The following is a 24,830-nucleotide window of genomic DNA, read 5'->3' as shown; positions in this document are numbered from 1 at the left end:
ATTAATAACACGTGTCTAGCCAATTATTGAAAACAGTGAAAAGTAATTGTTCAATATTACATACATGCACTTTTTAACCCCCCCGTGCGCGTGCACACGTACACTCACACGCGCACGCGCATTAATGCGCACGCACTCTTTGGAAAGTCCCCGCAAACAGTGTGCGGAGCAAAGACAATGCTCGGGCCGCCATCCACCGGGAAGTTCATCAGGAAGCCAGGACGACAGGGAGCCAGAGCTATGGGGTCGCCTCAGGAAGCCGCAGCCATGTGCGTGGCAGCGTGGGTGTCATCATGCAGGAAACAGGTGCCAACGAGCTTTCATTGTTTCCACGCCAGCAACAAGAAACGCACAACAACCAAACGTGTCATGATGAGGTATTTGTTGTTATAATGATCTGTTTACCATCTTTTGACTGCACGATGCATGACAGTAAATAAAGAGACAGGACATGATTGCTCCAGTTGATGTAAAAAAAAAAAAGAAAAAAGTATTTAATTCAAATTATACAAAGCATCTTTGGCCAGCAAATCCTATTCCTTAGTGTTTCCCGACTACATGTTCTGTTGTAAAATGTCCGCTTAAGTCCTTTGCCTGCTTGGACTCTGTCAGCAGCATAAATGAGCTAAAAAGCGGGCATGCAGGCACCAGGCCTACGCACATCAAGACACTTAAATAGAAATGCCAGTGCAAAACTTGTAAATCACCACTAAGTGCTTTTATACTCTCCCCTAACAGACTTCCTTCAAACCATATAAACAAACATGACAATTTCTTTCTGCTCTTTCTCGCCTCACAACTCTTCACAAACTTGCCAAACAACTTCCTGTAACGTCACCTGCATCGCTACAAATCCAACAAAGATGCCCGTTTAACGCCACCATAACTTCCCATCTCCCAGCGCTGTCCAAACCTTCCTCACCGAGGCCTGCATACAAATAGATAAAAGGCTGCTTTTTCTGATATTTTTTGTGCACTAAAGCAATCCAATGTAGTCAACTATGTTATTGCTGACAACGCAAACTAGTGTACTATCTAATAATCCATCTCATTTATAATTGACTCATTTTATAATTAAAATGTGCTGAGGTCCAGTACAAAATGAGCTGCCTGCCAAAAATGTACCACTTTGGACGCCCCCACCCTATTAAAGGATCATTTTGGAGATTGGGCTTGAGAGCTTTTCTTCAGCAGGCTTGCAGAATAGACGGGTAGGGCTCGGTCAGGACCTTGTAGCGGACCTTAGTGTTGGTGACGGCGCCGTGTTTCTGTCGCAGGTGAAGGCGCAGCTGGCTCTTGTGCCGGAAGTGGAGATCACACTTTTCACACTGTCACAAAAAAAACAGTGATTTTTTTTTTTTGCTGGTGTCTGACAGAAGTCCGGGGCTGTGATTCAATTTGTGCACTTGTACACTTCAGTAAGTATACTATGTACACTGCATACACTTCAGTAAGTATATATTTACACTGCATACTTACACTTTTGGGTAAGTATACCATGTACATTGCATACTGACACTTCAGTAAGTATACTATGTACACTGCGTATTTTCAACTTCATTAAATATACTATATATACTTCTATACTTACACTTCAGTAAGTCTACTATGTACACTGCGTGCTTACCCTTTGGTAAGTAAACTATGTACACTTCTATGATTACACATTATTAAGTATACTATGTCCACTGCTTACTTACACTTCAGTAAGTTTACCATGTACACTGCATACTGACACTTCAGTAAGTATACTATGTACACTGTGTACTTTCAACTTCATTAAATATACTATACTTACACTTAAGTAAGTATACTATGTACACTGCTTACTTACACTTCAGTAAGTATACAATGTACACTGCATACTTACACTTCAGTAAGTATATATTTACACTGTATACTTACACAAAATAGCAAGCTTTGAGTGGAGCACATGACTTCTCTTATTTGGATATGTTATCTTTCTTACTAGTTTGTATATTTCATATTGCTTTGTGGAGGCCAACTCGCTCTTATCTCGCACCTGACTGCTGATTGGTCAGCTGCTACGTGCTGTCGATTATTGTCACGTTGGCAAGAACCCCAGAAAGCCAATCAATGTGCTTGTGGGCGGTCCAAAAGGACAAACTTCAGCCTGAGCGTCTGCTTTCCGCCTTGTGCTAGTGTTTGACTTGTCTCCATTCATTAGCCTTACATTATTTTTGGATGTTAAAAAGTGGAGAGGACAAAAACTTTTAGAAAAAGTGTAGGAATCACGTCGCTTTTGCCACCTCCCAAATAACGTCCAATTTTGTTATCAACTGCACGCTAACAATTTTGGGCACCTCAAATGCTAAATCTAAGTACGTAAGTGCGAATGTTGAACCACAACCATTGAGTGTGTGCTAAGGCTTACAGAGTACGGCTTTTCTCCCGTGTGGATGCGCAGGTGGCTCTTGAGGGTTTGCAGGTGGCGGAAGCGGGTGCCACAGGTGTGACAGGGGTAAGGCTTCTCTCCAGTGTGAATCAACACATGCGCTCTGAGATGAGCAACCTGCATCGTAGCAATTCAATCAAAGTCAATATTCTCATGTACATAGGGATGGCTATCTTTCACATTAGAATCGATACACTACCAATTCCCGGTACCAGGGAATTGATACCGGTATTCAATGATATCAGTGTTAGGTACTTTTGTGTGTGTTCAAATGTGTTAGTAAATGTTAATTGTTTAAAAAAAAGAAAGAAAGAAATGTGAGTTTTGCTGTCCAGTTGTCATCTTGTTTTCTTACACTTTTTTGTCATTTGCAAGTACTGTAGTGTACTGTATTATATAGTAGACTTTACATGTAGTTACAATTTTAAGACATTAGATGGCAGTAGTCTTTAAGCTATAGCGTGCTGGCTTAGTCAGGAAGCAGTCTTGAATATGTCAGTCTTTTCTTTTGTTGAGCCCTACAAAATGTGTATACTGTAAGTATTGTACGTATTACACACCAGCTGTTTGATCTTAAAATGCATCTTAAATGAAGTTTTGATTACCAAATTTGGAGGTGTTGAAATTGCCATGTCAAATCACTGGGGCTAAACTCTAGCATGTCTATGGCAAATCCCATGTAAATTAGCATTGAGCTAGCCCATTTTGAAAACTGGAGTCTTACTGTGGTTTGGAGAGCCTTCTTTTTGTTTTGTTGATATAGAAAATGGTAAAATTACCTAAAGGCCTTGACTGCTTGTTTCCAAGCCAAGTACTTGGGCCTGTAATGTCACGTGCAACAAAGGTATTGAAATATGGCATTGTTTGATTTTATATGAATTGGTAGCTGTTAGTACCGACAGACTTTGGTAGGTACCCAAAAAAGTACCGAATTACATAAGTAAAAGTAAAGTGAAAAAAGTTTGTTTGCCCGCCTCACCTGAACAAAGCGTGCACTGCAGGTGTCGCAGCGATATGGCTTCTCTCCGGAGTGAATGCGAGCGTGGGTCTTGAGGTTGGCGGGTCGGTTAAACTGGGCGCCGCATACGTTGCAGCGATACGGCTTCTCGCCCGCCTGGACAGTTTTGGATGCTCCACCGTTGCTACGATAACTATAAGGCGTGTAGTAACGCTCTCTCTTGATGGCTTGATGAGCAGCGCCTGTGTCCGTTTGAACGAAAATGGTGCTGCATGATTAAAAAATGTTTGATTATGTGAATAATTTATGATTGATTACCTGTTCCCTCCTCCGCCGAGGCAGATGGCCGGGGGGGAGGGGCTCGGCCAGAACCCTCGTAGCAGGAGGCCTGCCCCTGTCTGGTGCACAGACTAATCAATCAAAGTTCTATTATGGATTAAGGCCACTTTTTACCGCCTCCTTACCTTTTCATCTGACCGGGCACTTCACCAGGCCACGCCTCTTTGGGGGCTTGCGGGGTCACGACGGTGCTCTCCTCCGCCTCCTCTTTCAGGGCGCTCCGAGCACAGAGAGGATTGAGGACGATGTACTTGTACTTCTTCCAGTTGCAGACCTTTGGGTCAGGTGTGGCTTTGGTGTCGCTCTGAGGAAATAACACCATGTTCCAGTAAACCATCACATCTTAAAGTTAAAGTTAAAGTACCAATGATTGTCACACACACACACTATGTGTGGTGAAATTTGTCCTCTGCATTTGACCCATCCCCTTGATCACCCCCTGGGAGGTGAGGGGAGCAGTGGGTAGCAGCGGTGCCGCGCCCGGGAATCATTTTTGCTGATTTAACCCCCAATTCCAACCCTTGATGCTGAGTGCCAAGCAGGGAGGTAATGGGTCCCATTTTTATAGTCTTTAGTATGACTATAAAAACTCTTCATGTCCTTGAACTCACCGCAAGGTGTTCCTTGCAGGTTTTGGACTCAGCAGGTGAGCTGGGCTGGCAAGTGGAGCGTGCAGGGCTGTCTGGTGACGGAGCCGGCATACCCGCAACGGGGGAGTCGGGCTCCTTTTTCAGCTCCTCACGGCCAGGCGTGAGGCTGGGGAAAGCCCCTGGCATGGGCATGCGCTCGGCATCCCCGGGGACCCTGCAGCAACAGGAAGTGTTGCAATGAGTCCCAAAGCGACATCAGTATAGTTCTTACCTGATCATCCCTGCTGCCGGGAGGAACCTCAGTGGTCCTGGCAGGTCTCCACCTTTAGGGGCCACAGAGGCTACAGACACTCTGGAGTCCAGCACCAGTTGAGGAAGTCTTATATTGTCAATGCTGTAAGAAACACCATGTGAGGCTTCTTGATTTGATCACCACTGCAGGGATCTCGTCCAACTCCTCACCAGTGCAGCTGCATGAAGTCCCGGCAGGTGTCGGCCACGTGGTCCATCTGCAGATAAGCCGCCACAGCCAGCACGCCGGGGGCGATGGCGGGCGTCAGAGGGAGATGGGAAGTGTACATGAAGTCCAGCAGGAGGGAAACACTGCTCGGTTCCAGGTGGCTGGGGAAAGACACGGTCATGAGCTGCTCCCTGCCGCCGCCGCCACCAAGCAACATGTGACGTGTGTGCAGCGAGTAGAAGAAGCCGCTGAGAGGGGGGGAAAAAAGACTTTAGAATGACTCCATATCGGGACGATCTATGGTGGTGTTCATGCATACTCACCTGCAGGCCACCAGCACTGCAGAGTGCGCCTGTAGGTGCACATTGCCCACCGCCAGGGTGGTGTCCGTCAAGATGCTACGGCGCCGCAGTTCATTGAGGTTGAGCAGCACGTCGTTACAGTGGCGGGTAAACTCCTTCACGTAGCCACTGGATGCTTTGGCCGCTTCCATTGTGCTGTCCTGCAGTGTTACATACACATCTTTATCTACACACGCTACACATCCATTGTTTTAGTATATATCACAGGTGTCCAACTCAAGGCCCGCCTCTTTGTTTTACGTGGCCCACGAAAGCCTGAGAATTATGTGTCAATAAAGCACTTCATATTTTCTTCTAAATGTATTTGTTTTTTAAATTTTGACAGAAAAAATGTTATGTACTGCATGCAGTACATTTTGACTTATGTATTTTAAATTATTCAACCTATAACATATATATATATATATATATATATATATATATAAAATGAAATTTTGCAACAAACATATTAAAATATATTTCACACATTTGTTGTTATAATAAAAATAAATACGTGTTTGCCTCGCCACATTGCGCTTCAAATATTGCGGCTTTACCACAACACAGATTAAAAATAAATGCTGATCCTAAATTGAGCATTTTCAACCATAAGAATGGATAAGTAAACTAAAAATATCAATACTACAGTAGTATTGGCCCTAAAAAAAGGGATGACTGTACTTAAATCTGTTAGTCACTCTGATTTATGACTTCAAAACAAGTTATCCATCAATTTTTACACCAAAAAAAATCTAATCAAATGCGTAGACAATTGTGTAATAATATGAGGCGATTACACATCAAAATTAATATATATTTACTGTTACAAACAGCCATAACGGAGATGTGGCCTGAAATATAAATTAGTTTGGTACCCCGTCCGAAGTTCAGCAGAACTGCATTTTTGATTTGCAGCTCCTCTTTATTGGCTTTCTGCATATTGTAAAATAAATTAATTAATTGTTAATCAGATATATCATTAGATATTACACTAGTTTGTTTTGTCACCTATTGGACAAATTGTAGAACAAACGGTTCAATACCTACCTACTGATGTGCAAGACAAGAATAAATAGACACAAGTGTCCTGGACACATGTGTTAGGTGAGACCAGCTCCCTACTCGTACCTGAAAAAGACAAAAAAAAAAAAACATGCTCTTAGTTTTTCTATCTATTTTCCCCTTTCCATGCATGCATATTAATTTTTCTTTAACTCACCCCGACCAGCAGGGACGAGAACCGAAGTGCCCCGTGCTGACCTCAAGCCCCTTGCCTCAGGCTCCTACGGTCACTCATGAAGGTGGGGAGGGGGGCTTGCTTGCACTGGCTCTAACCAGCAGTGTGTGAGGAGGGTGGATGGAGGAGACACATTATAATGTCTGAGAGAAGTCCACCCCCCACCTTGTATTTCCTCTTTCCGCAGTGGCCCACGCGCAGGAAAAGGCCTGGCCAGCGCGCTGAGCTCCAAGTATTTTTAGTGGGCTATTAGTTTGTCTAAGCCCCCCCGGGCCCCAATCGCTGAGAGCAAAGCAATGGCAGGAAAGCCTCGTGGGGTCCTGTTGAAAAAAATATAGAAGACTCTTGGGGAGAGGGGCTTACGTGCCCGATTGTCCTGGCACAAGCCATCAAAACATCAACCAACGACGCTTACCGACCGCCCCCACCTCTCTTCTGGACCGAGGAAGCGAGTTGTTGAATTATTAACATAAACACATGACACATAAAACATCATTAGAATGTTTATAATAGTGGGAGTTCATAGCAAAGCAATGTGGACATGTTCTGAGGACCAAGAGGAAGAAAGCAAGACAAGATTGTGGCTTCTAGCTGGGAGACACTGTCTCCTTGGCGGTGAAAAACAAACTTCTCCCTGCTTTGGGAGAAAAGCTGCCGACAGATGTGCAGGAACTAGCCCCCTCCCCTTCCTTGCCTCCCAACACACACAAACTTTTAAATGCATCCTGCAAAGCTGCTCAGAGTCGTGGATGAAAACCCAGGCGCAGGACATCCGTCAATAATAAAGCAAGCAGGAGACCAGGGAGGAGAAGGGGGCGATGGGGAGGGGTCACGCGGCAGGGTTACAGGGGTCACGAATCAGGAAAACAAAATAGGCGGATAGCTACCTTATACCAAGTAAGTCGTGTTCAAATACGCTAATTAATTAGCATATAAATAGGGGGTCGGACTTCTCCCTTCACTATTATTCTTATTTTGTATATTCCTCAGAACCCCTGTCCTCCACAGTAGACATTGGATTTTGGTCTATTTATTTTGTCGGAGTTACAGAAACGCTCTGCTGTTTTTATGGACCTTCTGCAAAAAAAGCAAGTTTTTTTATTTTTTTACTGAACTAGCAGGTCACCGGTTGAATAGCCCAAAAATTGAAAAAGAGAGGACCTAAAATGGAACACAAGTGAAGTGAAGTGAATTATATTTATATAGTGCTTTTCTCTAGTGACTCAAAGCGCTTTTACATAGTGAAAGCCATTATCTAAGTTACATTTAAACCAGTGTGGGTGGCACTGGGAGCAGGTGGGTAAAGTGTCTTGCCCAAAGACACAACGGCAGTGACTAGGATGGCGGAAGCAGGGATCGAACCTGGAACGGCCACTCTACCAACCGAGCTATACCGCATATATATATGAATAAGTTGAACAAATGACTACTGACTGCATATGAAGAAAACAAGCTACAGCAACACCTTATTTACACAATGTTTTCGTAATGTGATTTATGCAACTTCCTATACTGAAAAAAATATAAATGCAACACTTTTGTTTTTGCTCCCCTTTTTCATGAGTTAAAACTTTTACTATATACACAAAACTCCTATTCTTCTCATATTTTGTTCACAAATGTGTCCAAATCTGTGTTAGTGAGCATTTCTTATTTGCCAAGATAATCCATCCCACCTCACAGGTGTGGCATATCATATCAAGATGCTGATTAAACAGCATGATTATTACACAGGTGTGCCTTATACTGCCCACAATAAAAGGCCACGCTGAAATGTGCAGTTTTGCTTTATCAGGGTCTGGGAGGGCGTCAGAAAAGCACTCAGTATCTGGTGTGAACACCATTTGCCTCACACAGTGCAACACATCTCCTTCACATAGAGTTGATCAAGTTTTTGATTGTGGCCTGTGGAATGTTGGTCCACTCCTCTTCAATGGCTGTGCAAAGTTGCTGGATATTGGCAGAAACTGGAACACGCTGTGGTGTACGCCGATCCACAACATCCCAAACATGCTCAATGGGAGACATGTCCGATGAGTGTGCTTGCCATGCAAGAACTGGGATGTTTTCAGCTTCCAGGAATTGTGTACAGATCTTTGCAACATGGGCATGGGTCGTGCATTGTCGTCCTGCAACATGAGGTGATGGTCTCGGCTGAATGGCACAACAATGAGCCTTAGGATCTTGTCACGGTATCTTTGTGCATTCAAATTGCCATCAATAAAATGCACTTGCATTTGTTGTCCATAGCACACCGTATACCATAACCCCAACCCTTGATTCACAATGCTGACATCAGCAAACCGCTCTCCCATCTTCCCTGAACAGTGAAAACCGGGATTCATCCGTGAAGAAAACACCTCTCCAAGGTGTCAGATGCCATGGAATGTGAGCATTTGCCCACTCAAGTCAGTTACAACGACAAACTGCAGTCATGTCGAGGACGATGAGCATGCAGATGAGCTTCTCTGACACGGTTTCTCATTGTTTGTGTAGAAATTATTTGGTTATGCAAACCAATTGTTGCAGCAGCTGTCCGGGTGGCTGGTCTCAGACGATAATGGAGGTGCACCTGCTGGATGTGGGAGGTCCTGGGCTGGTATGGTTACACATGGTCTGCCGTTGTGAAGCCGGTTGGATGTACTGCCAAATTCTCTAAAATGCCTTTGGAGACGGCTTATGGTAGAGAAATGAACATTTAATTTAATGGGCAACAGCTCTGGTGGACATTCCTGCAGTCAGCATGCCAACTGCACGCCCCCTCAAAACTTGCGACATCCGTGGCATTGTCCTGTGTGATTAAACTGCACATTTCAGGGTGGTCTTTTATTGTGCACAGCCTAAGGCACACCTGTGCAATAATCATGCTGTTTAATCAGCATCTTGATATGCCACACATGTGAGGTGGGATGGATTATCTTGGCAAAAAAGAAATACTCACTAACACGGATTTAAGACAGATTTGTGAACACTATTTGAGAGGAATAATTATTTTGTGTTTAGTGTGAAAGTTTTCGATATTTGAGTTCAACCCATGAAAAATGGGAGCAAAAACAAAATTGCTGTGTTTATATTTTTGTTCAGTGTAAAAAGAGAAGAGCCTTGGGGGTGCCTTGAGGAACGCCACAGATGTGTAAAAGATTGGACCCCAGTGTTCTATGTTTGCTAGCAAAGTTAAAATGTCAATGCAAGTATATGCAAGTGTGTTCACAGTGGTGCAAGTTCCTCTTTAGAACTGGAATATTATAGGAATTTGCTGCAAAAATGTTTGTCTCCCATGTTTTCAATTGAACATTGAGGCCGGTATGGCGTCATTTGGCCCCCAGGTTGCCATTTGAATAGGCTTGGCATATAGTCCAACTTTGTTGAAGCAGCGTAGTGTAATATGTGATGAAAAGAGGACCATCTTCTAAAGGCAGGCCAAAGTGCGGCTCGAGGGGACATTTTAGGCCTGCATCTTGTTCTTTTATAGGCACTACGGCATATAGTCGAAATAAAATTAATTGATTATTCATGAAATATTAGATATTACTACATGTGCGAGCTCACCAATTACACACAACATTTGTTGTTTGGATGGATCAATGCAGTGCATTGTGACAAAAAGAAAAGACTATAACATGGACAAAGAAAACAAAGAGGGATATGTGGGTCTCGGCTGCTTCCAGGCATTGTAAGAAAAACGGATGGAAGGGGGTGGAGGGGGGGTTAAGGAAAAGTGAGAACATTACTAAACGAGCTCTCCAATGGGCGGAAGCCATTGAGTCTAAAACCCCTCGGCAAAGCTGCTGGTCACTTCCTGTATCTAAACGTCCATGCGTGTCCTAAACCCTGCAAAATTGGAAGATAAAAATAGTCTCAACTCACCAACAGGAGGGCTGCGTCCCCGGGTTGCCATGACAATCTACAGCGCATGGCACAATATCGACAGGTGATGATAGCTTCTCATAAAAAAACAAAAGTCTTCCTGTCATTTGCACCACCGTGGACATATAAGGGCAAACATCCATGCAGCGGGGCGGAGGAAGAGGGGATATCCCAGGGAGCGTCCGGGCTGTTTGTCCAACTTTTGGCAAGGACACACTCGGAAATATAACATGAATGTATGAAAGTGGAACTACAAGCAGGGGGGCGCCGGTTTGAGGAGGGGAGACAGTTGACCCAAATCTCATGAACCACAAAATAATAAGCAGATACTTGACCTCAATACTCACTGAAATAATATGCCAATGTCATATTACTCAGAGGCTGTAGACAAGAACAAAGAGTAGCAGGTATTAAGCTTCACATGATTAATAAAGTTTCAAAGGAATACGACAAATACAAACAGCTAAATACTAATAAATAATGAATAGGCTAAATACAAATATGTTGACCTTATAAAAATACCATCACTGACAGTGACAGTGATCAAATTGACAGTTCAGCAGTGCCCAATGGACTTCAATACAAACAAATGTTTATTTAATTAAAAATACAACAAGTAAGTTCGTACTATTGTGTTGATATGGATATTTTATTTATATTTTTAATTGTTATTTTCACAACTATTTGTGTTTTTTTGCTGTGTTATTCAAGTACTGTATGTTGTATATATTTTAGGGCTGTCAAAAATAGCGAGTTAACTCATGAGAATAATTGCAAAAAATCATCGCATTAATCATGTATATACGCAGATTAATCAAACAATTTATTGTGACTGTAAATGTTTCGTTACCTTAAGAGCGGATGTTTACTTGACAATCAGTGATCAGGTCAATGCATGATGTAATTTCTGATGAGTGAGAATACTTTGCCTTTGCTGGCAAATTTCACTTCAAAATACACTCTGACTGGACTTAAGATAAAACTGTTATCAAGTTTTGAGCAAATAAAATGACATGCATTCAAGTAAAAAACAACAAAAAATTCCTATATGACTTTCTATCAATAAAATTGCATTTGTGTAAAATATTGGGGTCTTTTTTAAGTTGCCTAAAATTATACAAGCGAGTAATAATCTGTGATTAATCATGATTAATCTAAATTCAAAAGTGTGATTAATCTGATTTAAAAAATATAATTTGACAGCATTAATATATTTATATATAGTTGCGTTGCACTATTAACTCAGAGAATAAGTCCCCGGACACAAAAAGGCTTTGGATGGATTTGAATGAGAGCCAATAGTACAGTGGTCCTCAAGTACCACCTCAGAAGAAACTTGGCTCTCCAAGTACCACCAGAATGACCAACATTAAATTAAAAGTAGCATTGTAGGCCCAAGTAGTCATTAAAAACAAGGTAGAGATTTGGCACAGTTGAACAGTAACACTGTGTTTGAATACAGCATATGTAAAACATTTTACATTAATCTAGTGATTCTTTGGCTTACCACTTTTGTTTACTATGTTGCATTATAAAACAGTTGTAATGTAATTAAAAGGAATTTAGGAATATTATAATTTTTTGTTGATATTGTTATATTGCTGTGTTTATATATTGGTAAATTGTTAACAAATACATTTGCTGTTTAAAAAATATTTGAAGTCTTTACTAAAAAATGCCTAAAATTGTGAAAGTTATTATAAACTATTTGAACTAATAGGGCAAAATCTTTCAATCATTTTGAAACATTGCAAGGTAAAACATTTTTTAAAAGTATCGGTATCGGCAATACTGGCCCTGTATTTACTTGGTATATTGGTCCCCTTCCCAATTTTGCAGCGTCTGCACGCACATGCGCGTCCCCGGTTGCTTACGTCACCTACTGGGAATGCATGGAGAACGGAATCTCTCAGCTCTCTGCCAGCAGGCCTTTTCTCCTGGACCCCTAGCGAAAGTAGGTTAACGGCGTCAAGGAGCGTAAACAAGAGAAAAGGGTCTCATTTTCCGAGACAACTTTCTTACAAGGTAATGGCAGCCAAACGTCGTGCTGTCGTGCGCCCTTACTGTTGGTAAGTAAGCATTCTCTCATTGTTCCCCTTTTTAAATGCAGGAAATATCAGCAGCTTCACTACAGTACAAAACCAAATCAAAGCAACCAGTCTTAAATAAACTACTTACGGCTAGTTATTTGGCAACAACGTCACAACTTACTAACTTAACTTAGATGGTAAGAGGGTCGCTGTTATGATTATTGCAGATGTGCGTAGACGGCTACTAACCTCGTGGTGCATTAGTTTTGAATTAGTATATTTTAATTTGTATTCATGTACTACTAACCAAGCATGCAGCCATTTGTTACATTTACTATTACTAACGTGCAAACATTCTGTAGCTGCGTGCAGCTACATGCCGTTAGCCACTGCAATTTGCCTTCAAAATAAAACACGTAAGCACTATTTACAATGTGGAATAACGTGGCCTATGCTTCTCTTTGGTACATTTCCTACAATACAGAGGCGACTATCGAGGTTAAATCTTCCGCCTCTCGTCTCATTTATTATTGGTAGGTAAAATGTTTTTTTTTCTTATGCCACGGCCGTGTGCAGTGTTATACTTTGAAAGGAACAGAGGGCGCACCGGATGTCCTGTTTGTTGTTCCTGACATTTACGCCCTGTCATCTATCTTTGGACATGTCAAATCTCAGATAATAAATGGAAATTATATAAACTCTTAAAAACATTTTTTTCATGCACTCTGGGTGATTTTTAAACAGTTAATTTCTGTGACCAGGCCATCCCAGGTTTTTAACACATCCAGACTGATGAGCTTAACTTCAGTGAGCAGTGGAGCTTTTTGTCACCTTTTACTTGTGCTTTTCTGGTACAATCATTTAAGCTCCTGGGTTAAAGTACAATTATTAAATAAACTCAAGTGTGGACAGGCTTATATTTGGAATCCAAGCATTGTGTTTTTGTGCTACAACATCATCCCCTCATCCACCATGTTAATCCTCTTAGCACCGAGGATTTATGACAGAACCAAATTCTCTCAATCAGTCTCAGCGAGTGTTTTTTTTCCCACTCTCTTTCGAATCCAACCAGCTGACATAGAAGGTGTTCATAGTTCTCACATCAGACATCTAACCCTCCCTAAAGTACAGTAGACCCCGCTTATCTCAACGCCCAATCAGACTCGCAGACTAGCATCGACCTAAGCGGTTGTCGACATAACTGAAACTAGCCACTAGTTGCATGTTTATGTGTGACTGGCCAGACACATATGGAGAATGGGCAATAATAAAATATTTTTTAAACTATGGCATTTAGTTACATTGTTTTCCTCCAAAGACATGCACCTGGGGATAGGTTGATTGGCAACACTAAATTGGCCCTAGTGTGTGAATGTGAGTGTGAATGTTGTCTGTTTATCTGTGTTGGCCCTGTGATGAGGTGGCAACTTGTCCAGGGTGTACTCCGCCTTCCACCCGAATGCAGCTGAGATAGGCTCCAGCGACCCCGGAAGGGACAAGCGGTAGAAAATGGATGGATGGATAGATGTTTTGATGCATATTTTCACTTTGATTCTTGTGTTTTTTATGACATTGGAGCAAGGGCTGCCCAGGCTAAATTAGGGCCCCTAAGCAGAATTTTATCAAAATGTTTTCACCCTTTTTTAGGTATGTCAAACATGTACATTGTACTAGAATAAATTAATCAGAAAAACATTTTCAATATTTTCTGTTTTTATTGCAGAACAACAAAATTAACATAATGAAGACAAAGTTGCACATGTCCAGAGCATGACCCCAATCGGGATTCGCTCCCTGTATGTCAAATTTACCAGTCAAGCACTAATACTGTGCGCCATGGAAGACAATTAGAATATCTGTAGAATTAAGCCATTATATTTTTATTTATGATGGAGCAGGAAGGGGCTAGGAATACATTTGCAGTAAAATTTCATATGAATGGCCGTGGCATTCATTAATTGAGATTTAATATGCGCTTCTTCCTGCAAATTAGTACTGCCATGCTTTTATTTTGTTGCTTATTTGGTACTGGACATGAATATATAATGTTTTATAACTAGACAAGAGTTATGTTGTGGCACACAGCTTAGCGATAATGAGGAAGTTGACACAACTACAACACATGTGTACATGAACGGAACAATTTTCATGGAAATGATCCCGGTCCCAAATTTTATGTTGATAAAAGTGCCCGATGATGTCTATCGACTTGGGCTGCAACTATCGATTAGTGTGTTTGATTGTTGAGTAATCGAATAAAACACACTTTATAGCCTTAATAGCCTTTTATTTTAGGGAAAAAAGTGGAAATAAATATTTTTGTTTGCCATAACCATCATTCTTTTTTCTAATACATGCACATGGTCAACATTGAAATGGCACTTTAAACATGTGTGCTTTAATAATAATACAACTCTGTTCAGTGATTCACAGATAATAGCACCCACACACCACCACTGTCATGTGCGTTCTATTGCAGCAGCTGTGTGGAAACTGTTTGCAAATATAAAGTTCCATACTCCATGTGGTCCTGATTTTATAGATTTTGTTTTACAAAACCCAAAACCAGTGAAGTTGGCACATTGTATAAATCGTAAATAAAAACAGAATACAATGATTTGCAAATCCCTTTCAACCTATATTCAATTGAATAGACTGCAAAGACAATATACTTAACGTTCAAACTAGTAAAGTTTTGCAAACATTAGCTAATTTGGAATTTTATGCCTGCAACATGTTTCAAAAAAGCTGGCACAAGTGGCAAAAAAAGACTGAGAAAGTTGAGGAATGCTCATTAAACACTTATTTGGAACATCCCACAGGTGAACAGGCTAATTGGGAACAGGTGGGTGCCATGATTGGGTATAAAAGCAGCTTCCCTGAAATGCTCGGTCATTCACAAACAAGGATGGGGCGAGGGTCACCACTTTGTGAACAAATGTAGGAGAAAATTGTCCAACAGTTTAAGAACAACATTTCTGAACGATCTATTGCAAGGAATTTAGGAAGTTCACCATCTACGGTCCGTAATATCATCAAAACGTTCAGAGAATCTGGATAAATCACTGCACGTAAGCGGCAATGCCCGTGACCTCCGATCCCTCAGGTGGTACTGCATCAAAAACTGACATCAGTGTATCTGAGTTATTGTGTAGAAATATGGGAAAATAACTACAAATGTGCGCTACATTCGTTAACCGTGTTACAAAAAAGATCAGTTAGAATAATAAATAATGTTGGATATAGAGAACATACAAACCCTTTTTTTATTGAGTCAAAAATATTAAAGTTCGGTGATTTGGTAAAATTGCAAACAGCTAAAATGATGTACAAAGCAAACTATAACCTGCTACCCAAGAATGTTCAACAATTCTTCTCAACTAAAGAAGAGAAATATAACCTTGGAGGAAAAAATAATTTAAAACATTTGTATGCACGTACAACACTTAAAACCTTTAGCATATCAGTATGTGGAATTAAATTATGGAATGGATGAAGTAAAGAAGTTAAACATTGTACTGATATGATCTAGTTTAAGAGGTTGTTCAAAATAATAGTGCTTACAAAGAAGAAGAATTATGAGAAATACTTTCAACCTTATTGAAAGTAAGATATTCTTCATCTCACTATGTTAATAATGACTGAATAATTAATTACATATTACAAAACTGTTGTGTATACTAATTCACAGATGTTATTTTATTACATAAAAAGGTCAGTAAATGATTCTATATATTTGTAAACGCTCTGAAGTGGGAAAGGGGTGGGATTAAATAAGCTTTGCTTCTTCCTACTCCTTTTCAGACATGATGTAAAGTGAAATGATATGAAATTGTGATGTATTATACTGTAAGTATGTTCATATTCGAAATAAACTAAAAGAAAGGAAAGGAAAAAGGATATCACCACATGGGCCCAGGAACACTTCAGAAAACCACTGTCAGTAACTACAGTTGGTCGCTACATCTGTAAGTGCAAGTTAAAACTGTACTATGCAAAGCAAAAGCCATTTATCAACAACACCTAGAAACGCTGCCCTCTCGCTGGGCCCGATCTCATCTAAGATGGACTGATGAAATGTGTTCTGTGGTCCACATGAGTCCACATTTCAAATTGTTTTTGTAAACTCTGGATATCGTGTCCTCTGGATCAAAGAGGAAAAGAACCATACGGACTGTTATAGGCGCTAAGTTCAAAAGCCAGCATCTGTGATGGTATGGGGGTGTATTAGTGCCCAAGGCATGGGTAATTTACACATCTGTGAAGGCACCATTAATGCTGAAAGGTACATACAGGTTTTGGAGCAACATATGTTGCCATCCAAGCAACCTTTTTTTTCATAGACACTTTTTTAGTAACAATAATAACATGGTGGACCAGGACTTGATGAGTTGACATAGACAGGTTAGCGACATAAGCGGGACTTATTTAAGCGTGTTCCACTAGTGTGTAACTGTGTATTGTGCTGTGTTGTATTGTGACAGTCTTCAGCCACATTGTCAAGACAGCTGTGTGCTACAGCCTTTCATGTACAGTACAGTCATATATTGTTCAGAGCCACCTGCTGTCATTACATAATATTTCCTATTTTCCCTCAATCATTGATATTCTTATGTAAACACCCAAAGACAATAAGCATTGTGGTGACAGTTGGTAAGAGTAGCTACTACCGTTTATGTGTGTGTGTGTTTTGGGGCAATGTGCAAGCATAATGGAAATCCCCAAACCTTTCCAAGTAGCTGCAAACTTCCTGCTCCAAAACTCCAAGCCTATTGTTCGTCCCCGTATGTTCTTGTTGCCATTGGAAACAAAGTGTGAAGCATCCCTTGGTTTCCATTGGTTACCTATCAGATGACTACTCAACAATAACAATATTTTTCCTTTTTAAGAATCCTGCCATGTCTGGTCCTACCTGGCTGCCACCGAGGACTCTGGACAGTCCAGACCAAGCCGTCTCCCCCATGTCCCACTCTGCAGGGTCGGCCATCTACCGGGCGCCCATCAAGAAGGGTGCGCCCGACTTCCGGCCAAAATACAGCGCTATTGATCAGAACGGAGGAGGGGTGATGGCCACCAGGTATATGGCGACAGGACCTACAGGTAAAACACTGGAATACGAATTGTTAGATTGTTATTGTTACAACGGTATGAAGGCTCATTTTGGGTTCTGTTCTTGCAAAGGCGGGCCTGGTCATCATTCTCCTGGTGATCTGTACTATTCCCCTCCACACGGGCCCAAAGAAGAGCGCAACTGGACCCCCCATGTGGACGGCTACGAGCTCCCAGTAAATGTCCCCAACATCAGACACTTTGCTGCTAAAATTTGATGTTTGAAATGTGAACATGCTGTCATTCAAGCACCGCGGCCCAAAAAAGCCAGTGAGCCATCACTCCAAGATCGATGCCGATATCGACTCCCTCACCTCCATGTTGGCCGACCTTGATAGCAACCCCCATGACGCCAGCACGCAAGTATGACACCGGGGGGACGTTGTACCGGGGACTCAAGGCTTTTGTAAAGTTTTTTTTCCCCCTGTCATTCAAATATGTAAGTTATTAAAAACGTTGTAAATGTTAATATGAAATAAATATATAAATGAAAGTTAAATGAAGAGGTTGTTTGAATCAAATCAAGAATGTGTAACTACCTCCACCCCCTATTAAAAATGCATAGTGGTTCATTCCAGCATAGCAGCAAACCTATTACTCATAACACAAAGCTCTCCTTTAAACATTCACTCAAAGCACCAACATTTTGAAACAATGATTACGGGATAGAAGGAAGGTGAACATATAATACATGTATTTGTGGCAGCATAGGAGAAAATTATGTTTAGGTTTCACTTAACACAACTGTGGTTCGTTCAAGGACCCTCGATTAAAGTTAGAAACAGAGGTGTCACTAGTTTGTAAAGACAAGGGGAGACTTAACCCTCAGGAGATGCACTAATAATAATATAATCATAATAATAATGATGTATTTGTATTATTATAATTCGTATTATCCACTGATCATTTTCCTCTACACTCTGAAGTAAAGGAACATGTGACATATTCATGATTAAACATGATCTTAAATTATTATTTAAAATCATAAGCTATTCTGGACACTTTATGTTAAATTTGTTGGCACTTTTTTTTTTACCAAACCAAAACACCTAGATAATAAATATTATTAATAATAATAATAATAATAACTGGGATTTTTATAGCGCTTTTCTAAGTACCTAAAGTCGCTTTACATGTAGAACCCATCAATCATTCACACCTGGTGGTGGTAAGCTACTTTCATAGCCACAGCTGCCCTGGGGTAGACTGACGGAAGCGTGGCTGCAATTTGCGCCAACGGCCCCTCCGACCACTACCTATCATTCATCATTCAATTCACCGGTGTGAGTGGCACCGGGGGCAAAGGGTGAAGTGTCCCGCCCAAGGACACAACGACAGCAATTTTTGGATGGTAAGAGGCGGGGAGCGAACCTGCAACCCTCAGGTTTCTGGCACGGTTGCTCTACCCACTACGCCATGCCGCCCCAAATATTATGTTAATCCCGACTTTTAAAAGTCAAAAACCTATTTAAGGTTTTTACATGTGTTTTAAAAAGCTGGTTTCAACCAAATCCATGTAATAATGAGTTTTTTAGTGCATGCAAGAGTGTGTGTATGGGGTGGCGACACTTGGATTGAGGGTGGGATGGGGGGCCCTTTAGGAGTCTTGTGTATGGAGGTCCAGAATTTGGTACTACGCCCCTGCCCGTCTGTCACCACATTGGATCATTAGCAGGAATTAACGACATTCCTTTGGCTTCCGCAGCTGTACGACAATGTGCCTTACAACAAATACCTCCCAGGGGATCACTACCAACCTGCGCATCACGTCGCCGCCCCACCTCAGAGCCGGCCCGCCTCAGGGTACCCTCCTCACCCCCAGAGCCAGTACCACCCGCCGTCACCGTACGCCGAGCAGCAGGCATCTCAGTACCCAGCATGCCAACAGCAGGACTACTACAGCTCATCCACACCAAAACCGTACCCCCAGCCCGTGCCGGCCTCCTACACCACGGCCTCTACCCCCACCGGGCCGAGGTTCAGCGTGCAGGTCAAGACCGCCCAGCCCGTCACGTACTCTCAGACGGGGAGGCAGGCAGAGCAGGCCTACACACCTCCGCCGCCTCGCCAGCATGTGCCACGTCCCCCGCCTCATACCAGCCCGCAGGATTGGTATCCCCTGCACCCGGGCATGCAGGAGAGTCCCCCCGAAGCGGGCTACATGGGAAGTGGATCAGGAGGAAGAATCAAGCAGGTGGCCTTGCCGAAAAGAGGGATGGAAAATAATCAAGCGGGGGCTGCACATTTACACAACAAGGTGGGTGTCAAGTTACATAATGATAATAATTGAAATGTTTACAAATTATTTCAAATGTAATGTGACGTACATGCTCTTTTTACCACCAACAGGTGGCAGCACAGACAAGACCAGAGGAGGAGTTGGACCGCCTCACCAAGAAGCTGGTGTACGACATGAACCACCCTCCAACTGAGGATTATTTCGGTACGGTCGCACATCACAAACTCGGAGGGAGAATTGAAAAAGAAAAAAAATAGACAAAACAAACAAACATCCCTTCCAGGCCGTTGCGCCCGCTGCGGAGACAATGTGGTCGGCGACGGCAGCGGTTGCATCGCCATGGAGCAGGTGTTCCATGTAGAGTGCTTCACCTGCATCACCTGCCACGCCCGCCTGCGAGGACAGCCCTTCTACGCCCTGGACAAGAAGAGCTACTGTGAAACGTGCTACGTTGTAAGTAACAAAATGATGACAAAGCGTCCCGTAAAGTTGTCACGAAATATTCAAACCTAACCTTTTTTTAAAACTTTTTTAAAATCTCCCAGAGAACACTAGAGCGATGCTCAAAGTGCACCAAGCCCATCTTGGACCGCATCCTGCGCGCCATGGGAAAGGCATACCATCCTCGCTGTTTTACATGCGTGGTGTGTAACTGCTGCTTGGACGGCGTGCCCTTCACTGTGGACGCCACCTCGCAGATACACTGCATCGACGACTTCCACAGGTACACACACACCTGCCCACCTACGTGTAGTTGCATCACGTGCAGCTGACCTTCAACTCACGGCCAACAGGAAGTATGCGCCCCGCTGCTCCGTGTGTGGCGAGCCTATCATGCCCGAAATGGGTCAGGAGGAGACGGTCAGGATCGTGGCGCTGGACCGCAGTTTTCACGTCAACTGTTACGTTTGTGAGGTGAGCCAACACGTTTGTGTCATTCATTGAGTTGTGTATTAGTCTACCTCTGGAAGCCCTGATAACGTAATGACGTTCACTACTGGGCGGAGGAGTGTGCCGGTGCCGATTAAGTGTCCGCTAATCTTTACTAGACGTGGGCGATACTACAAATGTTGATATAGGTCTGATACTAAGTAAATACATGGGCGCTATGGCCAATACAAGTGCCACAACCTAATCATTGTTTAACATCATTGAAATATATTTTTTTACTTCAAGACAATGTAACTGTATCAACAAAAGAATAGAAAGGATTTCCTCTTATTACAAACAATTGTTGGAGCAAGATAAAGTCAATAGTGTAAAATAAGGAAATAAAAGCAAAAAACATTTGCTCTCATTCACATACTTTGGCTGTTTGCCGCCGAAGCCTTCCTGTGTACTATTTAAAAAAAAAAAAAAAAAGGCCCTATGCTTTTTGTGGCCCTAAACAAGATTTAGTTTGTGGTCCCATTTTGGTTTTTAATATTACTCTTGTAACACGCTAGAGGCAGCCTAGTGAGTGTTGTAATACAGTTGTCCCTCACGAGTAAAGGTGACTATACTGGTGTTATTTCATGTCTCGAGAGAACATCTTAAACAGGTTTTTAGACTGCAGTTATAACAATATTAAATGTATAGTTACCACTTTGCAGAAATGTATTTACCACGACAAGGCCCGGAACCAATTAACAGCAATAACTGTTGTTATTGACTATTGACTATCTTATTGATTGTAGGACAAGCAGTAGAAAATGGATGGATGGTACTTTTTCGTCACTTATTGTTTGTCTTTGGTACACTAATGTGTATATTTTAGGCCATTGGTTCTTTGTTTTATTTTTGCTAAAATATATATATATATTTTTATATTGCTCTTTTTATCTTTGGTACGAACATTATTATGTAAACTCGAAGTTATTTTTACTTTTTTTGGTTCTTTGTTGTTCCTTTTTTTGTATTACAACATTTTATTATTTGATCATGTTGTACTGCATTGTAATCTTTTGTTTTGTGATTGTGTGATGTTTTTGCCTGGACCCCAGCAAGAATAGTCTTCACTGCGGTGTAGACTAATGGGGATCCTTAATAAACTAAACTAAACTAAACTAAACTAATAAACAAGGTTTACTGTATTACTCTTCTTTTGGGGGCTATGGGAGGCTGAGTGTGTTCATAATAAACACAACCAATGGAAGTGCAGTTCAAGTATGTTTAAAATTAGATAATAATTTAGCATTAATCTTGCGTAAATATTTGTATTTACTCTAAATAATTAGCTATGAACAATAAACAAGAAGACTGCATTGACAGTTAAGTTCACGCTAATATGTTCAATAGTCATGTGTTTATATTCCATATGTTATCCAAAGTCTATATAAAAAAGGTAAAAAAAAAAGGTTGATGGGTCCAAGAGGAAAGAAAAGTGTTGGATATCTCCTACTGCAGTGAAGTCAATTCAGAACTGCAAAGCCACTTCGGCATTATTTGAAAAAGTAAATAAACACAATAAATGGGCAGAAACTATGACAAAACTAATGTTCTTTCGACATTATACCTTTAGGGAAAAGGTTCAGCTACATTATAAACTTAAATAGTATGGTCGTTGTTTTCATTTGGCTGTAAATCTGTCACGATGTCGTCAATGCTAAATGATCAGTTATCTCTATGGGCTTTCAAGTTGACGCGGCTGCCATTTTGCTAAACCGAACTAAAACTAAAGGACATATTGACTCACCGCTGAGGACAAGTTCATCAGAAACAAGTATAATTGCATCCATGAGGTCATCCAGGATGCCTGTCGATCTGAACCAGGTAGAGGGCGTGTCACAATGATGGAACGCGAGCGTCCTCCGAGCATTTACCACTTCTATGTAACATACATCAAGTGCATATATATATAGTCTCTTCTTTCTTAAATCTATGTACTCATGCAAAATGAAACACGATTAATATGGAATTAAAAATTCATCACAATTACTCCACAGCAACCCAGTGATTAATCTGATTAAATATTTTAATAATTTCACAGCATTTATATATATATAGATATATATTTATATTTAAACTGCAGTATTGTTCAACTCAGGACACTTATGTATAGCTTTGCACAAGTGAACGGATTGTTTGTATTGGAGCTTATACCGGAGATTTTAAATGCAAGCCGATATCGTCCGATACTTGCTTTTTTGCCGATATTGGCCCGATATCAACAACGGATCAGGACACCCCGAATCGATATTATCGATATTTGGATAGTTTGCTTATTCAGTATTGTTGAAGTAAAGTATTTATGAAGAAAATATTTACTTACCTGAAAACTGAAACAAACACTCCTTCTTGCGCGTGTGTTGGGTTTGATCAAAATCTGTGTGTTGATCAGGAATGTGGCCTCCTGCTGTCCTCCGAGGGCGAAGGTCGTGGATGCTACCCGCTGGACGGCCACATCTTGTGCAAGAGCTGCAGCGCTCGGCGTATCCAGGATCTCTCTGCAAAAATCTCCACGGACTGCTGATCAATTAAAAAACAAGAAAGAAGACCCATAATCACATCGCACAGCTTTAACGCCCCCTCTGCCTCCCTCCGCCATTGTGTTGTATTTGCGAGTGTGACAGGTAAGCTGTTTGTTACTAATCCAAACGAGAGTTTGTGTTGCAGTTTTTTCTTGATCATATTTGTGTCCAACATTTACACGAGAAGGTACAGCTTACAGCAAATTGCACACTTCCCCCCCCCCCCCATACTGAAGGATGACCGAGAAATGTGTCAGTATTGCCTCAAACCAGCGCAACAATAACTGTGACTCGCCGTTACTCTTTTGTAGCTTCGTAGACGAAAGTAGAATGTCGTGTTTCACCTTTCGTACGATGCGGCTATTTGGACTGTTACTCAGAAGATGCCGGTGCAATGAAGTCGGGGCGAGAAGGAAAACAGGGTGAAAACATTCTCACGTGCAAATTGGAAGACTTTTTATTTTTTGGCGCCATAATGCAAGTCATGGCATTTTTGTGATACAACCCTTTTGTGTATTTTTGCACTTGTTTTTCTGCGTCAGTACTTGTTCAACCTCCGTCCCCATTTCTTGTCTATTTGTGTCCTAAAGGGCTAAAACATGTACAGTAAACCTCACCTGAAGAATGTTTAACCCCCTTCCCTCTTTTTTAAGCTTCAATTGCATTAATAATCTCACATGAAATCCTCAAATATTTAGTTTGAATGTTATGTCCAGTTGCACAATCAGCCATGTAGCTTCGCTGACGTCCTCTTTTTGTTTCCCCTTTTCTCAACTTTTCAATGCTGTGAAGTGGAACTCATGGTCATTTTGCTGTGATGAGGCGGCCGCTTTTTGTGCCGAGTGATAATAAAAAAAAAACATTAAAAGCAAGAAGTGTTTTGTTACTAACTGGACAAATTGAAACAAAGCGTTCCTGTTAAACACACATTTAATTGATTTGACTGTACATCCCTGCCACTTGTAAAACAGACAATAAGAACAACAAAGCATCAATCAATTGACAGTCAACAGGAGGTGAAAGTCTTCCAGAAGAAGTTGCGGCAGCCTGCCTTGCGTTCCCTCTGGGAGAGCGGGAGGTGTCGCCGCATCACCCCCACCTTCACACCCAGCTCGCCCTCCAACCAGGGGAGCGTGTCCGCTCTTCTGGACGCAAGTTGGTAGACGAGCCTCAGCAGTAGCGAGCGAGCTAAGGCCTAAAAGCAGAAAAAGTAAAAAAATAAAAAAGTTGGCTTGTTTGATGTAATCATGTCCCACCTTGTCCAGTGCCATGTCCGCTTCGAGGGTCTCTGCCAGCAGGTCCGCACCGCCGACCCGCACCAGCAGCCCACTGGACAGCAGAACCAGCAGCAGCATGTGCACCTGCGGCTGAAGCATCTCCACAAGACTCCTCAACTTGCGCGACGGTCACTGATAAATAGCCTCCTTCATCCTCACATCCTCCTCATCCTCCAGTGGACGCCAGCACGTCATTGGCTGAGGCGAGTGGAGGCGGGGAGAAAGTGTCACCAAAAAAACAAAAAAAAAAGATTTGATGCGACGACCAAATCTGACAGCTCAAAGCACGATTTAGTTTTTATGCAAAGTGAATATTAAAATCAGATTCAGTTGTGTCGCTCAAAATTAACGGGCTCCATCCTCACAAGGTGTCCAAGCGCCACATGAGGCCAAGCATGCTGTGGCACTTTGTCCGTGACACACAGTGACTCAAATGTTAACGAGGCCGCCTGGACACCACAAAGAATGCCGACACTCCACCAACCTCCCTGCCGTCAGCTTTAGTCAGCGCAGTAAAC

General features: G+C 41.9%; 3 protein-coding genes across 8 annotated transcripts; 1 reads left to right on the top strand and 2 right to left on the bottom strand.

Annotated features, from left to right (window-relative positions):
* Window positions 1-44: 44 nt before the first annotated feature.
* trip6 (thyroid hormone receptor interactor 6) lies at window positions 45-23,726 on the top strand. 4 transcript variants are annotated; one of them, XM_061959307.2, is made up of 10 exons: window positions 45-306; window positions 17,128-17,338; window positions 17,420-17,523; window positions 17,597-17,710; window positions 19,053-19,604; window positions 19,697-19,790; window positions 19,870-20,039; window positions 20,132-20,310; window positions 20,381-20,501; window positions 22,906-23,726. In XM_061959307.2, the coding sequence occupies exons 1-10, from the start codon at window positions 178-180 to the stop codon at window positions 23,035-23,037; spliced, it is 1,806 nt and encodes a 601-aa protein (XP_061815291.1). In that variant the 5' UTR covers window positions 45-177; the 3' UTR covers window positions 23,038-23,726. The 4 variants fall into 4 exon arrangements, with proteins under 4 accessions (XP_061815291.1, XP_061815288.1, XP_061815289.1 ...); XM_061959304.2 differs by having other exon boundaries at window positions 17,128-17,523; XM_061959305.1 differs by having other exon boundaries at window positions 145-377; window positions 17,128-17,523.
* On the bottom strand, window positions 465-11,638 carry bcl6b (BCL6B transcription repressor). 3 transcript variants are annotated; one of them, XM_061959310.2, is made up of 12 exons: window positions 10,209-11,638; window positions 6,324-6,661; window positions 6,152-6,232; window positions 5,087-5,265; window positions 4,766-5,011; window positions 4,575-4,697; window positions 4,325-4,517; window positions 3,839-4,017; window positions 3,694-3,772; window positions 3,396-3,623; window positions 2,396-2,533; window positions 465-1,328 (listed from the first exon to the last, which is right to left on the bottom strand). In XM_061959310.2, the coding sequence occupies exons 4-12, from the start codon at window positions 5,254-5,256 to the stop codon at window positions 1,188-1,190; spliced, it is 1,497 nt and encodes a 498-aa protein (XP_061815294.1). In that variant the 5' UTR covers window positions 5,257-5,265; window positions 6,152-6,232; window positions 6,324-6,661; window positions 10,209-11,638; the 3' UTR covers window positions 465-1,187. The 3 variants fall into 3 exon arrangements, with proteins under 3 accessions (XP_061815294.1, XP_061815293.1, XP_061815295.1); XM_061959309.1 differs by lacking the exon at window positions 10,209-11,638 and having other exon boundaries at window positions 6,324-7,934; XM_061959311.2 differs by lacking the exon at window positions 10,209-11,638 and having other exon boundaries at window positions 3,396-3,616; window positions 3,693-3,772; window positions 6,324-7,932.
* A 236-nt stretch (window positions 23,727-23,962) lies between the features above and the next one.
* sst5 (somatostatin 5) lies at window positions 23,963-24,474 on the bottom strand. The gene is made up of 2 exons (XM_061959320.2): window positions 24,292-24,474; window positions 23,963-24,230 (listed from the first exon to the last, which is right to left on the bottom strand). The coding sequence occupies exons 1-2, from the start codon at window positions 24,409-24,411 to the stop codon at window positions 24,042-24,044; spliced, it is 309 nt and encodes a 102-aa protein (XP_061815304.1). The 5' UTR covers window positions 24,412-24,474; the 3' UTR covers window positions 23,963-24,041.
* Between the last annotated feature and the right edge of the window lie 356 nt (window positions 24,475-24,830).

The sequence above is a fragment of the Nerophis lumbriciformis genome, linkage group LG05 (genome assembly GCF_033978685.3).
Source record: "Nerophis lumbriciformis linkage group LG05, RoL_Nlum_v2.1, whole genome shotgun sequence".
In the NCBI taxonomy this organism is placed as follows: Eukaryota; Metazoa; Chordata; class Actinopteri; order Syngnathiformes; family Syngnathidae; genus Nerophis; species Nerophis lumbriciformis.
Note: the sequence above shows the minus strand (reverse complement) of the source record. Positions and strands in the feature narration are given on the sequence as shown.